The sequence below is a fragment of the Trachinotus anak genome, unplaced genomic scaffold, assembly GCF_046630095.1.
Source record: "Trachinotus anak isolate AG129_WGS33_773 ecotype Australia unplaced genomic scaffold, CSIRO_AGI_Tana_v1 ptg000032l, whole genome shotgun sequence".
NCBI classification, from domain to species: domain Eukaryota; kingdom Metazoa; phylum Chordata; class Actinopteri; order Carangiformes; family Carangidae; genus Trachinotus; species Trachinotus anak.
Window position 1 is genome coordinate 284009 of NW_027273883.1, and position 15624 is coordinate 299632.

The following is a 15624-nucleotide window of genomic DNA, read 5'->3' on the forward strand; positions in this document are numbered from 1 at the left end:
GTCAGTTCACAAGAAACTACAATCAGACAATGAATCAATAGATTGATTAATCGATGGATTAACTGACTGATCGCTGTTACCAAAACCTCAGACAAACAGAGACTCAGACTGGAGCTGCAGGTAGACACTGGGTTGTTTTAATGGGTTTTAACTGGTTTACACAATCTGCAGTTAAAGGGCTAAAACATGAAAAATAGCGGTATGGTCCTTTAAAGAGTCAGTGTGGTTTTATTCCTCCTCTAGATCTAGAGGAGGAATAAACTTCAGTCCACTTCAGTCCACTTCCTGCTGCTCTGCTCAGTGGCACTGCGGCAGCAGCACGTCTGATGAGCAACAGTCTGCTCAGTTCAGTTTTCTACCTGTAAAAACTGTCCACCTGCTGAGTGTTCACATTTAAATCTAAAACTGGGCTGCTCTCTGATTGGTTAAGAGTCCCACCCAGCAGCCAATGAGGGACATCTGCCCAAATATGGAAAAGAAGAAGAAGAGGAAGAGGAGGAGGATCGCTGAAACCAAACGACACAAACAGAAAACAGAAATTCTTCAAAGAAAAAAGAAGAAACAACAAAAAGATTCAACTGACAGAGAAAAAAGAAGAAGAAGAAGAAGAAGAAGAAACTGGAATAAAATAAAGACAACGACAAACAGAGGGAGGCTCATGGTCTCTGCAGTCGAGTTATAAAACCTGGAGGTTCATCAGTCTGTAGACAGTCTGCATTTGTTCTGCTGCTCTCTCTCACTCACACACACACACACACACACACACACACACACACACACACGGCTGGTCACATGATGCCGTTGGTGAGGTACTGGAAGCCGTCGTACAGTTTGGTGGTGAGTGATCTCATTGATCCGTCCACCAGCTGATCGATCAGCAGCTGCAGCTGCTCCTCCGTCAGACTCATGTGGAAACGCTCTTTCAGACCTCGCATTGTGCTGGAGCCGTGGAAACAGGGGAGCTGGGAACCTGGGGGGGGGGGTTCAGAGTCAGGACAGTCAGGACAGTAATGTAAAAACCAGACAGTGTTGTCAGGAATGTGTGTCTGTACCCTGTTGCATGATCTCCACTATCTGCAGCACCCGGTCCATGTGTTTCCTGGCTGCGATCAGACCCTGAAGCATCAGCATCTTGTAGTAGTTAAACATGTCCCCATCTGGACCACCCATCACCTGAAAGAGACAAGACATACTTTCACAAAAAACACAGATCCTCATAGTTTTAGTAGAAATATATTCCACTCTGTTTCTGTTGGAACTTTATCAAACTAAATCTAGATCCAAAACAAGATGAAAGAGATGAAGTTACACCGATCTGTCAGGTGCTTTCACCGGTACCTCCTCAAGAACGACCACAACCTCCTCAAGAATGACCACAACATCCTCAAGAACAACCACCTCTTCATGGACGACCACAACCTCCTCATGAACGACCACAACCTCCTCATTAATCAGAATCAGAATCAGAATCAGAATCAGTTTTATTGCCAAGTATGTTTTCACATACAAGGAATTTTTTCTGGTGATTGGTGCAATTGATCAGCAACAGTGGGGCTCTCTAGCCTTGTTGATGAGGCTAATAGCAGATGGGAAGAAGCTATTTTTGTGGCGAGAGGTTTTGGTCCTGAAGGACCGCAGCCTCCTGCCAGAGGGGAGTGTCTCAAAGAGTTTGTGTCCAGGGTGGGAGGAGTCAGCTACAATCTTCCCTGCACGCCTCAGAGTCCTTGAGGCGTACAGGTCCTGGAGGGACGGAAGATTGCAGCCAATCACCTTCTCAGCAGAGTGGATGATACGCTGCAGTCTGTTATTGTCCCTCTCCGTGGCAGCAGCGTACCAGATGGTGATAGAGGAGGTGAGGATGGACTCAATGATGGAGGTGTAGAAGTTCACCATCATAGTCCTTGGCAGGTTGAACTTCTTCAATTGCCTCAGGAAATACATCCTCTGCTGAGCTTTTTTGATGAGGGAGCTGATGTTTAGCTCCCATTTGAGATCCTGTGTGATGGTGGTTCCCAAGAAGCGAAAATGCTCCACGGTAGCCACGGGGGAGTCGCACAGGGTGATGGGGGTGGGTGGGGCTGGGCTCTTCCTGAAGTCCACTATCATTTCCACTGTCTTCAGAGCGTTTAGCTCTAGGTTGTTCTGCCTGCACCAGGTCACCAGACGCTCAGTCTCCCACCTGTAGGCAGACTCATCGCCATCAGAGATGAGTCCAATGAGAGTGGTGTCGTCTGCAAACTTCAGGAGCTTGACAGACTGATGGCTGGAGGTGCAGGTGTTGGTGTACAGGGAGAAGAGCAGAGGAGAAAGAACGCAGCCTTGTGGGGATCCAGTGCTGATGGTCTGGGAGTCAGACACGTGCTTTCCTAGCTTCACGTGCTGCCTCCTGTCAGACAGGAAGTCGGTGATCCACCTGCAGGTGGAGTCAGGCACGCTCAGCTGGGAGAGCTTGTCCTGCAGCAGAGCCGGGATGATGGTGTTGAAGGCAGAGCTGAAGTCCACAAACAGGATCCTGGCATAGGTCCCTGAGGAGTCCAGGTGCTGGAGGATGAAGTGGAGAGCCATGTTGACGGCGTCGTCTACAGACCTGTTGGCTCTGTAGGCGAACTGCAGGGGGTCCAGGAGTGGGTCAGTGATGGATTTGAGATGGGACAGGACAAGGCGCTCAAATGATTTCATGACCACAGAGGTCAGGGCAATGGGTCTATAGTCATTTAGTCCTGTGGGCCTTGGTTTTTTGGGGACAGGGATGATGGTGGAGGATTTGAAGCAGGCTGGCACGTGGCAGGTCTCCAGTGAGGTGTTGAAGATGTCTGTGAACACTGGAGACAGCTGATCAGCACAGTGCTTCAGGGATGATGGAGAGACAGAGTCAGGACCGGCTGCTTTGCGGGGGTTCTGCTTCTTAAAAAGCCTGTTGACATCTCTCTCCAGGATAGAGAGAGACGTTCCTTTGGTAGGGGAGGAGGGGGGTTCTGATGTGGCTCTGATGTGGAGGTTAGTGTCAGGCTTGTCCCACTGTCTTTCAAAGCGGCAGTAGAACTCATTCAGATCGTTGGCCAGACGGAAGTCATTAATGGAGTGGGGGGGTTTAGGTTTGTAGTTTGTGATCTTTCTGAGCCCTTTCCAGACAGAAGCAGAGTCATTGGCTGAGAACTGGAGCTGAAGTTTCTCAGAGTACAGACGTTTAGCTTCTCTCACCGCCTTGCTAAACCTGTACTTGGACTCTTTAAACCTGTCCCTGTCCCCACTCCTGAAAGCTTCCTCCTTTTGCCTCCTGAGCTGACTGAGCTTAGCTGTGAACCAGGGTTTGTCATTGTTATAACTCACCCTGGTGCATGATGGGATACAGCAGTCCTCACAGAAGCTGATGTATGACGTCACAGCCTCTGTGAACTCATCCAGACTGTTGGAAGCAGTCCTGAACACCTCCCAGTCAGTGCAGTCCAAACATGCCCGCAGATCCTCTATGGCTTCACTGCTCCACTGCTTCGATGTCCTCGCAACAGGTTTACACAGTTTTAGTTTCTGCCTGTATGTGGGAATCAGGTGGACCATCACATGGTCAGAGTGGCCCAGTGCAGCCCGGGGGACGGCGTGATAAGCACCACTGATTGTGGTGTAACAGTGGTCCAGAGTGTTCCCCTCTCTGGTCGGGCAATTAACAAACTGTCTGTATTTGGGCAGTTCATGACTGAGGTCACCTTTGTTAAAGTCACCAAGGACAATAACTACGGAGTCCGGGTTGGTCTGCTCCACACACAGTATCTGGTCGGCGAGTGCCCGCTGTGCCTCCTGCACGTTGGCCTGTGGTGGGATGTAAACACCGACCAGGATGATTGAGGTGAACTCACGGGGGGAGTAGAAGGGCCTGCAGTTTATGATGAAAGTCTCCAGGTCAGGAGAACAGTGCTGCAGGATCACTGTCACGTCTTTGCACCAGCCACTGTTTGCATAAAAGCAGATTCCTCCACCCTTCGTTTTGCCGGACAGCTCTGTGTCGCGATCCGCTCTGAAGAGTTGGAAGCCGGCCAGCTCCAGCGCAGAGTTCGGAATCGATCCACACAGCCACGTCTCCGTGAAGCACAGGACGGCAGATGAAGAAAAGTCTCTGTTCTTCTGCACCAGTAGCTGAAGTTCATCCAGTTTGTTGGGCAGTGAACGCACGTTGGAGAGAAAGATACCTGGGAGAGGTGTGCGGAGTGCGCGCCGGCGGAGACGCGCAAGCGCACCGGCACGTTTTCCTCTCCTCCGGCGTTTCACTGCGAGAGCAACGGTCAGTGCACCTCTGACCAAAATGTCCAATAATCCCACAGATGAGTCGAGAAAAGTAGGAAAAAAATCCACTGGAGTTGTTTCTCTGATATTAATGAGCTCTTCTCTGGTGAAACCAAAGCAGAAAACTGGATTTATAAAGAAAATAAGGCAAAAAAATGCGCACCAAAACACCGAGGCAGCCATCCGCGGCGCCATGGCAACAGAAATGAATGAATTAATGACCACAACCTCCTCAAAAATGACCACAACCTCCTCAAGAACAACCACCTCTTCATGGACGACCACAACCTCCTCAAGAACCACCTCTTCATGAATGACTACAGCCTCCTCATGAACGACCACAACCTCCTCAAGAATGACCTCTTCATGGACGACCACAACCTCCTCAAAAATGACCACAACCTCCTCAAGAACCACCAACTCTTCATGAATGACCACAGCCTCCTCATGAACGACCACAACCTCCTCAAGAATGACCTCTTCATGGACGACCACAACCTCCTCAAGAACGACCACAACCTCCTCAAGAACGACCACCTCTTCATGAACAACCATAACCTCCTCAAAAATGACCACAACCTTCTCAAGAATGACCTCTTCATGGACGACCACAACCTCCTCAAGAACGACCACAACCTTCTCAAGAACCACCTCTTCACGAACAACCATAACCTCCTCAAAAATGACCACAACCTTCTCAAGAATGACCTCTTCATGGACGACCATAACCTCCTCAAGAACGACCACAACCTCCTCATTAACTACCACAACCTCCTCATTAACTACCACAACCTCCTCATGAACGACCACAACCTCCTCAAGAACAACCACCTCTTCATGAACATCCACAACCTCCTCAAAAACGACCGCAACCTCCTAAAATATCGCTAGATCTAATGTACAGATGTGCCTGATTACAGCACTGGTTGACTGTTGTGTCTAAACATGTTACGCAGTCGCCCACCACTTGCTGGGGCCACGGCCTCTGCAGTCAGCAGCCCCCCCCCGATCCTCATCATGACCACGAGAAACTCACATCGACAAACTCTGTGGTGAGCTTGAAGGCTGACGTTTCAAAGCCGAGGTTTTTGGGGGAGCTGGACAGGATGAAGCCGAAATCGATGTGGATGATGTGACCTTCAGCGTCCAACAGGATGTTCCCGTTGTGCCTGAGAGGACAGAGGAAGAGGAGGGGGCAGGAGGAGGCGGAGGGAGGGTCAGGGGTGAAAACATCAGAACACATTCATCAGCTTAAAACACTGTTATCTGCTGAATTAAATCTCAGTGACAGTTTCGGAACCACAAACCAACATTTTAGAGAAAACCAGGTGAGGAGGGACAGGTGACATCTCACCTATCTTTGACCTGCAGCAGGTAACAGATGAGGCTGTATCCGGCGCAGCTCTGGACGAAGTTCCTCTGAGCAGACAGGAAGGCCTCGGTGGTTGGAGATCCATGTTCCTGCAGGAAGTAGTCGAGGAGAGACAGCTGGCTCTGCTTCTTCACCTGATGGAGCGACACAGCGTTCACCACGGGCTCGATCATCCCGCTGTCTGACGACAACACCAGGATCTTATAGGGCTTTATCCAGAGGGGGACTCGCTCCTGCTCCCAGATAGACTGGGGGGTGGGGTGGGAGTGGGGGAAGGGGGTGGGGGTGGGGGGGGGGCATGTGAGTTTTACTGTTTTTCATTGGTCAGTGGTCATCAGTGCGTTTTGATGGTGTGATTTTGGTGATGTCACAGCGTTACCTTGAGCTGCTGTAGCACCTGGAAGGCGAGCAGCTCCTGTCTCAGGTCGTCTCCACATTTAACAATGACAGACAGCAGCCTCCAGGTAGGGAGGTGACCATAAGGAGACCCCTCCCTGATCCTCCTACAGGTGAACACAGAGACACACTACACTCAGACCTACAGGTGACACCACAGAGGGCTCAGGTAAATATAAAGGCGGCCATGATGGAGAGAGCACAGACAAAACATTATCACTGACCTGATAAAAGTAGAAGAGAAAGAAAAAGGAGAAAAGCACAGAAAGAAGTTGAAGTGTCAGTTCAAACACAATCACTCAGTTTAACACTATTTAAAATGGAAGTTATGAAAGGAGTGGACGCATCACTTGAAGGACACTGAATGGAGCCACAGTATCAGCTCAGGTCAAAGCTGAGCGTGAGCACTGAGTGAAGCTTAGGTAGTTTTAGTTCAAGATTAAAACTGGCAGATGATGTCAGCTGAGCTGAAAGCAGCTGAAGTGTCACTGAAAGTTTAAGCACTAAAAGTGGTCTGAGCTCTGAGAGGAGACGAAGTGGCAGCTGAAGGACGAAGCAGGAGCTGAAGCTCCACAGTGAGGTCTTTATCAGTGGATTCTTCTGAGAAGCTTAGAGTTCCATCCTGAAGAAATGTCCCTGAAGGCAGCATTACCTACCGGACCTTCTCCTCCCAGGGCTCCTTCAGGGCCACAGCTGATGGGTCCTCAGGGTCCCGTTTAAAGGTGGTGGGGGCCTGAGCCAGCTGCTCTGACAGACGACGCCTAAAACATGAAACACAAACACAGAGAAACAAAAAACACACATTACTACATACATACATACATACACACACACACACACACACACACACACACACACTGGTCTGGTCTTTATCTGTTCTGCATGAAAACCTGATGAGTTTTCACAAACCCTGAAGAGACTCCAGGTGATTTACAGAGTGTGTGTCTGTGTGTCTGCGTGTGTGTCTGTGTGTGTGTGTCTGCGTGTGTCTGTGTATATCTGCGTGTCTGTGTGTGTGTGTGTGTGTCTGCGTCTGTGTGTGTGTGTGTGTGTCTGCGTGTCTGTGTGTAGACCTGATGTCTCCAGCAGCGATGAACACAGGCTCTTTACTCTCCAGGCTGGTGATACTGTCCACTGAGAACTGACTGATGTTATCACAGCTGTTGGTGTGGACTTCTGGGAGCTGGGGGGGGGGGGGGGGGGGGGGGGGGGGGAGAGCTTCATAAAAACCAGGCTTCTGTAAACATCAGCTGTTTTACCTCCACCTCTGAAGCTGATCCTAACTCCACCTACAACCTGTTCAGGTATTCTAACCTGCAGGCTTTTCTGTTCTACTGACAGAGTGTAAACATCCCAAGACAACCTGTGATAATAATGACATCACTTCCTGTCTGAGCACACCTGGGCATCGTCTCACCTCCACCTGAAGCTCTCCAATGTCATCCACAGACCAGGCCTCGTCATCGTTGTCGTAGTTCGGGACCATGGAGAAGCTGCCGGCTCTCTGCTCTGCCGTCATGCCACAGTCCGGCAGGTTCTCCACAGAACGTGTGCTCCTGATCCGGTTCTCCGGGATTCGGATCGGAACACTGGACGTCTCAAAGTTCTCACACTCCAGAACCTCCACGTAGATCAGGTATGGAGCCTGAGGGGTCACAGAGGAGAGGTCACAGTTTTTTTTTTAAATGCTCCTGGTCTTCCTCGTTTAAAGGGACGGCACATTCTGCAGATCTTTGAAATACGTCTCAAAGGAATTTTAAATCGAAAGCAACTGGACTTGGTTATTTGTCTAGGAAGACGTTTCACCTCTCATCCAAGAGGCTTCATCAGTTCTTGCTCGCACCTGACCAGGCTGGGACTGGTCCAACGTTGGACCAGTCCCAGCCTGGTCAGGTGCGATTTTAAATTCCTTTGAGATACTATGACCTGGACAAATGAGAATATTCACAGGCTTTGAAATACGTCAGTTTGTTGAACGTGAGACGAAAGGTTGATGATGACGGTTGGACTGAGAGCTTCATGTTTACGTTGTTATTTCAAAAAGTCCAGATTCCAAAGTGTTGCTAATTGTAGAAGAAGCAGGAAGTTATTAAGACTAATTATATTCTGGACGCAGGACAAACCTTCACACTTCCAGTTGGTCAGATTTAATTATTTATCATAAAAATTATTTTAATATAAACATAAGTGTGAAAATTCAACTGATCCAGGTTTAACTTTGTTGTTTCAACCATCACAATGAGGACCTTCCTGCACTGTGAGGACTGACAAATGTAGGTGTGTCTCACCTTGTCTTTGGAGTTTAACACCACGGCTTGTGTGTGCGGCACTCGGACCACATGGTGGTCAAAGGCGGCGGTGGGCAGCCAGACCCGAGCCGGAAGTTTGTGGTTGAGCAGCGACAGCTCTGAGATAAGCCGCTGGGTCTTCTGCTCTTTGGTGGGCAGCGTCGCCAAACGCTTCCCGATCCCCATCAGAGACTTAATAAACTCCCTCTGAGGGGCCAGACGCACCGGCTGGGGGGGCGATAGAGAGGGAGGGAGGGAGGGGGAGAGAGGTTAGAGGACTTGTCATGTTTGTGGTTCAGTCTCTGCTGGTGTCACCTGGGAGACACACCTGAACAGGTGAAGGTGTCAGGTTTTAGATTGAGGAGTTTCCCTCCAAACAGCCAATAAAAATCAACCTGAATTTATTAGTTTGTCCTCAGAGTCTCTTCAGACAATCAATCAACAAGTCGACCAACAGAAAATAAATCATTTTGATTAATAAATAATTTGAGTAATTTTTTACATTCACATGAGAATTTGATGCTTTTCTGTAACATGACGGTAAACTGAACACAAAGATGTACTCAGATTAATCACTGAATAAAACCCACTAAGTGATCAATGCCATCGTATTCACATATATTCTGATTGGTGGGTTTGTAGTCAGAGTCTTGATGCTGTCTGTGGTCATATGACCTTTGACCTGGGACAGACGATGTTCAGCAGATGAGTTTTGACATGTTTTATCTGAGCGTGTAGGTAAAGACATCTGAGGACAAACTGCAGCATCCAACCTGACAGACAGACAGACAGACAGACAGACAGACACACACACACACAGTTCAGATCAGTTTGTCCTGATTCACCCACAACCCTCAAACAGCTGATTGGATCCAACTGAGAATCACAGGTGATGGCTGAGTCATAGTGACGTCACCTCACACTCAGCCAGAACAAGAACGAGAACCAGAACCCACAGACTTCATTTCCCACAATACACCCTGGAGGGAGGAGGTCAGAATGAGAAGCTGGAGAACTTACGGGACCAGTCTCAAACTCCAGACTGTCGGAGCTGGAGCTGCTGTCCTGGAGGTCAGAGGTCAGGGGTTAAACATTGGAGAAAGAAGATCAGTTTGCTCCTTTATTTGTGTTAAGAAACAAACAGACCATTAATCAAACTTGTGATTCCCTCTGGTGTTTTCAATTTATTATCTTCAGGATTGATTTGGTTTAAACCAAACTGTTCATGAGTCACTTGATACTGACTGTGAACCAACCACAGAGCTGCTTCACCACCTGAAGCACCCGTAACTACCTGGATATCTAGTGATCTGCCAGTTTGGTGAATATACTACATGTTATTAGTCTAATGATGTGGAGAGTGAGAGACAGAAGCCATCACAACTGCTAAGCTAAGCTTTACTTCACATATAAAGCAAGTCTGTAGGACAGCCTTCTTCCACCTGCGCAATATTGCTAAAATCAGACCCATTCTATGTCTAAAGGATGCTGAAAAACTAGTTCATGCATTTGTTACCTCAAGACTGGACTACTGTAACTCTTTATTGTCAGGATGTCCCAAAAATTCAGTAAAAAGCCTCCAATTGATCCAGAATGCGGCAGCACGAGTACTGACAGGAACGAGGAAACGAGATCACGTCTCTCCTGTGTTAGCTTCTCTGCATTGGCTCCCTGTAAACTCCAGGATAGAATTTAAAATCCTCCTCCTCACCTACAAAGCCATTAATGGTCAGGCACCATCGTACCTTGGAGAGCTTATAGTTCCCTATTTTCCCAATAGGACACTTCGCTCTCTAAATGCAGGTCAACTTGTGGTTCCCAGAGTTAGTAAGAGTAGAATGGGGGGCAGAGCCTTCAGCTATCAGGCTCCTCTCCTGTGGAACCAGCTCCCAGTGTGGGTTCGGGAGGCAGACACCCTCTCTACCTTTAAGATCAGGCTTAAAACTGTCTTGTTTAGTAAAGCTTATAGTTAGGGCTGGCTCGGGTATGTCCTGACCCATCCCTTAGTTATGCTGCTATAGAGCTAGACTGCTGGGGGATTCCCATGATTCACTGGGCGCTCTCTCTCTATTTCTGTCTCTCTCCCTCTCTCTCTCTCAATGACTTCATGCCATTAACTTTGTTTTTTTTTTTTCTCTCCCGTAGTTTTGTGCTTCTCCTCTCTCTCCCTCTCTCTGTCCTCATTCTGCAGGTATCTCTGCCTCGGGAGCAGCAGGATCCAGATCCACCACTACTCATCTTTACTATTACTATTACCTGTCTTTATTATTAATAACGCCATTACCGACACAGCTGTTCCTGGTCTCTCTCTCTTCTCTCCCCTCTCCTCCCCCTCCCCCTCTTTCTATCTTCCCCTAAACCCAACCGGTCGAGGCAGACGGCCGCCCACCCTGAGCCCGGTTCTGTTGGAGGTTTCTTCCTGTTAAAAGGGAGTTTTTCCTCCCCCCTGTCGCCAAGCGCTTGCTCGTTGTGGGAACTGTTGGGTTTTTCTCTGTAACAAAGTAAGGTCTTGACCTTACCCTGTAAAGTGCCTTGAGATAATGTATATTATGATTTGGCGCTATACAAATAAAAAATTGAAATTGAAATTGAAATTAATGAGTTTTACTGTGTGACCGACTCTTCCTCCTTGAAAATCTCAGAGGAAACGATCAGCTCTGCCTCAGTTCACGTTATTTTTAGAGGAGTGTGTGTGAGGTGGAGATGATGTTTCTGTGATGAAGTCTGACCTCGTCTGTTCCCTCTGAGCAGCGACTCTGAAACCTTTAGGCTCAGTCACTGAGACGACGACATGAAGCAAAGCTCCAGCTGTTTATTCACCTGAGTCTGAAACATCTGTCGCTTCACCTGACGGACGCCATTGCCTCAGGTTGTCAATGAGATCAAATTTCTGCTTGATGATTTCTGAAAACAGGGCACGGTTCAACTGCAGAGTTTCCATCCAGACAAAGCTCAAATGAATTTACGGGAAACCTGAGTGAAGTCAGTCCTGTCCTCTGATCTCTACACCACTGCACACACTCCTTCAGTCAGCTCACAGGTGACTCTGCTGTGGAAGGACCCACCTGTCTTCAGGGATAGGGTCTGAAAACTGTCAGAATGATGCTCCATCAACTACCTGTTGCTCAACACCTGCAAAACAAAGGAGCTGATCCACCTCAGGAAACAGAAGAGGAACCTGCTCAAAACCCAGGACCACAACACCACCTCCCTGATGAAGCAGCCGCTCCGCTTCCTCAGGACACTGAGCAGAGCTAACCTGTCCCCTGCTGTGTAGCTCTGCAGAGCATCATTCAATCAGCACAGCTCCTTTCCCTGAGCACAGGTACAGATCCAGCCACAAACATCAAGGACACATCACACCCAGACCTTCATTCCGCTGCCCCCTGAAGACCTGCACCTCCAGACCTGAACTCATGAACCACAACAGACTGTTTATTATTCACACAACAGCAGGTGGAGCTGGTTCTCCAGTCGCCGCCATTAAACCACCACAGAAGAAGAAGAGCTCATTAACAGCCCCAGTCAAAGCTCAGAGGATGGAAACAAGTGGAGAACATGATGGAGGTCTGACGTTTACTGTTAATGCAAGGAAGGTTCAGCCTCCCCTTCATCACTCCTCTCTTCATGAAGTCTGTTTCACTCTGGTTTTATCCACAGCTGCTGTTACACATGACAAACAGCTGGATGGAAACACACTGACACATGTTGATGCCTCTAAGAATAAGTTTAGCTCCTCCATACCTCCCCACCCCCCACCAGCTGAGCTCTTTGCTGCATGTTGCCTCCTGTTGACTCTTTATCTCTACCTTTGAATAACTGCATCAGAAACTCTGGACCTGGACTCGAACCAGAACCTGAGTCCACCAGTCAGACCTCGTGATCCCGGTTGTGTTACCTCATCCTGGCTGCTCTCCACCTTCGGGTTACTGGCTGTTCTCTTGAGGTTGCTGCTCAGGCTGATGCTGACCGTGGCGTCTGATTTGGAGCGCTGATGTGTTCGTTTGGAGGGCGACAGGCCGTGGTCACCTCCCAGGGGCCCGGGGCCAGTGGCGTGGGACGTTACAGGACAGAAAGGCGTCAGAGTCAGAGGGTCCCTGCGAGCTCGCGGGCCTGCAGGTTTAAGTTCATCAGACAGGATGAGTTTCCTTAGTTTGGTTCCTCGAGAGTGACGCTGAGTGGAGATGTGCATGTCAGAGGAGTACGCCCCCAGCAGCCAGGCACAGGTCAGACTGAAGGAGATGCTCTGCCTGCAGCGGTGCACCTGCAGACGACATACTGGGTTAAACAACACGTCACACTACAGAACAGAACATGAGAAACTCTGACGTTCTCCGCGGCACAAGAAAAGACAAAAGAGGGAACTGAAACACTCGAAGGTTTTACAGGTGTGCTAGCTGCTAGCTCTGGTGTTGCTAACTCCCATCCGGAGACTGGCACAGTGGTTCTCAACCCTGTGGTCCTTTAAAGCTACACGATGTTTACCTGAGAGCCCAGTCCAACCAAAGATGGATGTTTCAGAGCCTGAAGGTGAAGAGAGAGACTCACCTGCCACAAAACACGAGCAAAGACCACAGGAAGTAAAACCTGTGCTGCTGCACTGGTCTGATGTTATAATGTACAACACAGATATAACAATCTGAATCAACAGATTGGAAGCTGGGCTCATGTTGGATAACGTGCTGTTAAACCCCACCCTGTGTCCGGGCCACACCCACCACGTATGGCTTGATGGCATCCCCGACATCCTCGTCCATGTGGATGTACATGTTGAGGAGCTGGGGCAGGTAGAAGTCCACCTCCTCGTGGGGGAAGCTGAAGAGCCGGTTCCCGATGTAGGCCTGGACCCCGGGCTCCTTCGAGTTGTGCAAGTAGGAAATTGCCATGGAAACATCGAACAGCTTGGACTCGAACAGGCGGAGCAGCCACGACTGTTTGGAAGGATTGTGCCTCTGCCTCCGACGGGCGCTCTTCACCGAGCCAGGTGCTGGGCCCTCGGGGTCAACCTCCTCCTCACGGATCTTCATCGGTTTCACTGAGGCAGTCAGACCAGCATGGGATCCGGGGGGCTCCGGCCCCACCCCATTCTGCAGGTCTGGGACATCACCCTCCACCTGCTGCAGCTTCACCTTCTGCAGAACCTCCCGACATGCCTGCTGAGCCACTTCCGCATCGATCACCAGGCTGAGCTCCCCCACACCCTCACTGATCACACCAAGAGGAGGGGTGATCGCCTGGGGGGGGCCGCAGGATGAGGACGGGGTGGAGGGGAGAGACAGGGAGGGGGAGGAAGAGATGGAGAGGGAGGGGGAAGGGCTGTTCTGATCAGAAGGGGCGGGGGAAAGATCCGGCTCTGTGTCCTCCATCATGGCCGCTGTGAAGCTCCGCCCTCCTCCACTGAAACAGACAAAGGAAAAAAAAAAGGTCAAAGGTCAGGTGGGTTTGAGAGGTCTGTGGTTCAGGTTCAGATTCAATGGACAGTCACACATCTATGAACCTTTAACACCTGTTGAGTCACTGAACATCTTAACCTAAAGTTCACCAGTGATTTACTTTTCCTCTAAAATCTGTTGCAGTAAGTAAACATCATGTAAATAAATGTGTTCTTTTTATTGTTGTTTTGTCTGTTTACACTCTGATCCATTCGAACAATGAACACAGCTGTATGAGCTACAACTGTTCAGGAGAAACAACCTCATATATAAACATATATATTTATAAAGTTGAATTCCTGCCTGTGGCCGCTGCACGGTTTGACTCATCCAGCACATGATGGACCAGGACCAGGACGCCTGTCGCTGCAGTCTGGACTGGTTAACTAAACTACCTTTGTGCATGTCCAGCAGACCTGCAACAGTCCAACAGTGGCACAGGACTGTGTTTAAACATCCTCTTTAACCTGTTAATCCAAATGTATTCTTTACTCTTACTTTATTAACTCCTCAGGTGCTGAAACCTGTCTCCAGTGTTTGTTTCACAGTGCAACAGATGATGTTACACTTTCTAATACCTGCTCTAGTTTCAGGATTTACAGGGCACTTTATATTATCTGATTATTGATAACCTTTTACTGCAACTATGTAATTTGATCTGTCAACAATATGAAAAGAGCCGATTTCAGACTAAATAATTAAAAAGTAAGTCTCTCATTAAAATGATTTTGCTCCTCAAACGGAAACAAACAAAGTCTTCGATTTAATTTCCCCATTGATAATCAGCTGATCTTCACACAGTGGTTTCACAGTGTTTTAACCCGAGTAAGTCTGGTTCACTCCTGTTAATCCGGATCCATGTGGATTTGGTCTGTGTCTGTGAACTCGTCTGTGTCGGTGCTGATCCACAAGCCTTTTGAAAAACTTAAAAGTTTAAATCATCTAGTCAATCAGCTTATCCTAGCGTTAGCTTAGCACAAGGCTAACTCAAACTGGGAGCTGTAAACTTTTCATCAGCTCCGACACCGTTAGCAGCTAACTGACAGCTAACCGACCGCTGCGGTGTTGACGTGGGCTCACTGAAGTTGTTAGTTACCGAGCTGCTGGTTTAGACGCAGTTACCGTTAACCAGCTAGCTAAACATGAGCGCCGTTAGCTTCCAACACAAACTGAACTCCAAGCAGCTAACTGGCTATATGCTAAATCAACAGTCCGCTGCTGTTTTTAACACGAACACTGTTAGCATTAGCCGACAGGTATCAGGCCAACTGTTGCTAAGTCCGCTCAGCTGTTTTCAAAGCTTTAGGCTATGCTAACATTATTTCCGTCACAGTCACTGGTCAACCCTTCGGGTAGAGTGACGTGTCAGAGGGTTTCCAGGTGAGTCGGTGTTACCTGGTGACGGTTTAGTGGCGCTGAAATGATGTTTTATGTCCAGTTCATCTCCATTGATTCTCTATCCTCATCTCGGCTGCAGCTAACAGACAGCAGGGGGCGCGTTTACTTTCTTCTTCTGCTGCTGCTTCCTGTCTGACTCAGGTGTTTTTACCGCCACCTGCTGCCCCGGAGAGGACTCTGCTGATGTGCGTCTGCGCGGTCGCCATATTGTAGTTTAAAGTCACCCAGTAAACCACAGCAATGATGCGCTGAAAACTTTCACCTGATCAACGCGCCAATTCTCACCTGGACAGCAGCACAGACTCACTCACGACACTGTTCACCTGCAGCTCAGCCACAGTGAGCAGAGCTGGAGACAGGGGGCGTGACGCCACACTGACGTATTAATAACTACAAATACACCTGTCACCTGCTGTAGAAACAAAACAAGTTAAATAAAAGTTATTTGATAAAAAAAACA

At 48.8% G+C, this 15624-nt stretch overlaps 1 protein-coding gene across 3 annotated transcripts; it reads right to left on the reverse strand.

Moving 5' to 3' along the window:
- Window positions 1–115: 115 nt before the first annotated feature.
- On the reverse strand, window positions 116–15501 carry pi4kb (phosphatidylinositol 4-kinase, catalytic, beta). 3 transcript variants are annotated; one of them, XM_071468699.1, is made up of 14 exons: window positions 14265–15115; window positions 14070–14182; window positions 13053–13731; window positions 12233–12598; window positions 9355–9399; window positions 8335–8562; window positions 7464–7691; window positions 7120–7229; window positions 6703–6807; window positions 6030–6153; window positions 5633–5898; window positions 5315–5447; window positions 1053–1173; window positions 116–970 (listed from the first exon to the last, which is right to left on the reverse strand). In XM_071468699.1, the coding sequence occupies exons 3-14, from the start codon at window positions 13701–13703 to the stop codon at window positions 789–791; spliced, it is 2559 nt and encodes an 852-aa protein (XP_071324800.1). In that variant the 5' UTR covers window positions 13704–13731; window positions 14070–14182; window positions 14265–15115; the 3' UTR covers window positions 116–788. The 3 variants fall into 3 exon arrangements, with proteins under 3 accessions (XP_071324800.1, XP_071324799.1, XP_071324801.1); XM_071468698.1 differs by lacking the exons at window positions 14070–14182; window positions 14265–15115 and adding an exon at window positions 15162–15501; XM_071468700.1 differs by lacking the exons at window positions 9355–9399; window positions 14070–14182; window positions 14265–15115 and adding an exon at window positions 15162–15494.
- Window positions 15502–15624: the final 123 nt, after the last annotated feature.

Excerpts from the sequence above, each read along its gene's own strand:
- pi4kb (XM_071468698.1), bottom strand. The coding sequence starts at position 13,703 with ATGATGGAGGACACAGAGCCGGATCTTTCCCCCGCCCCTTCTGATCAG. Across the intron at positions 6,808-7,119 it reads ATCGCTGCTGGAGACATCAG|GCGTCGTCTGTCAGAGCAGC; the intron begins GTCTACACACAG and ends TTCATGTTTTAG. Across the intron at positions 6,154-6,702 it reads CCCTGGGAGGAGAAGGTCCG|GAGGATCAGGGAGGGGTCTC; the intron begins GTAGGTAATGCT and ends GTTCACCTGTAG.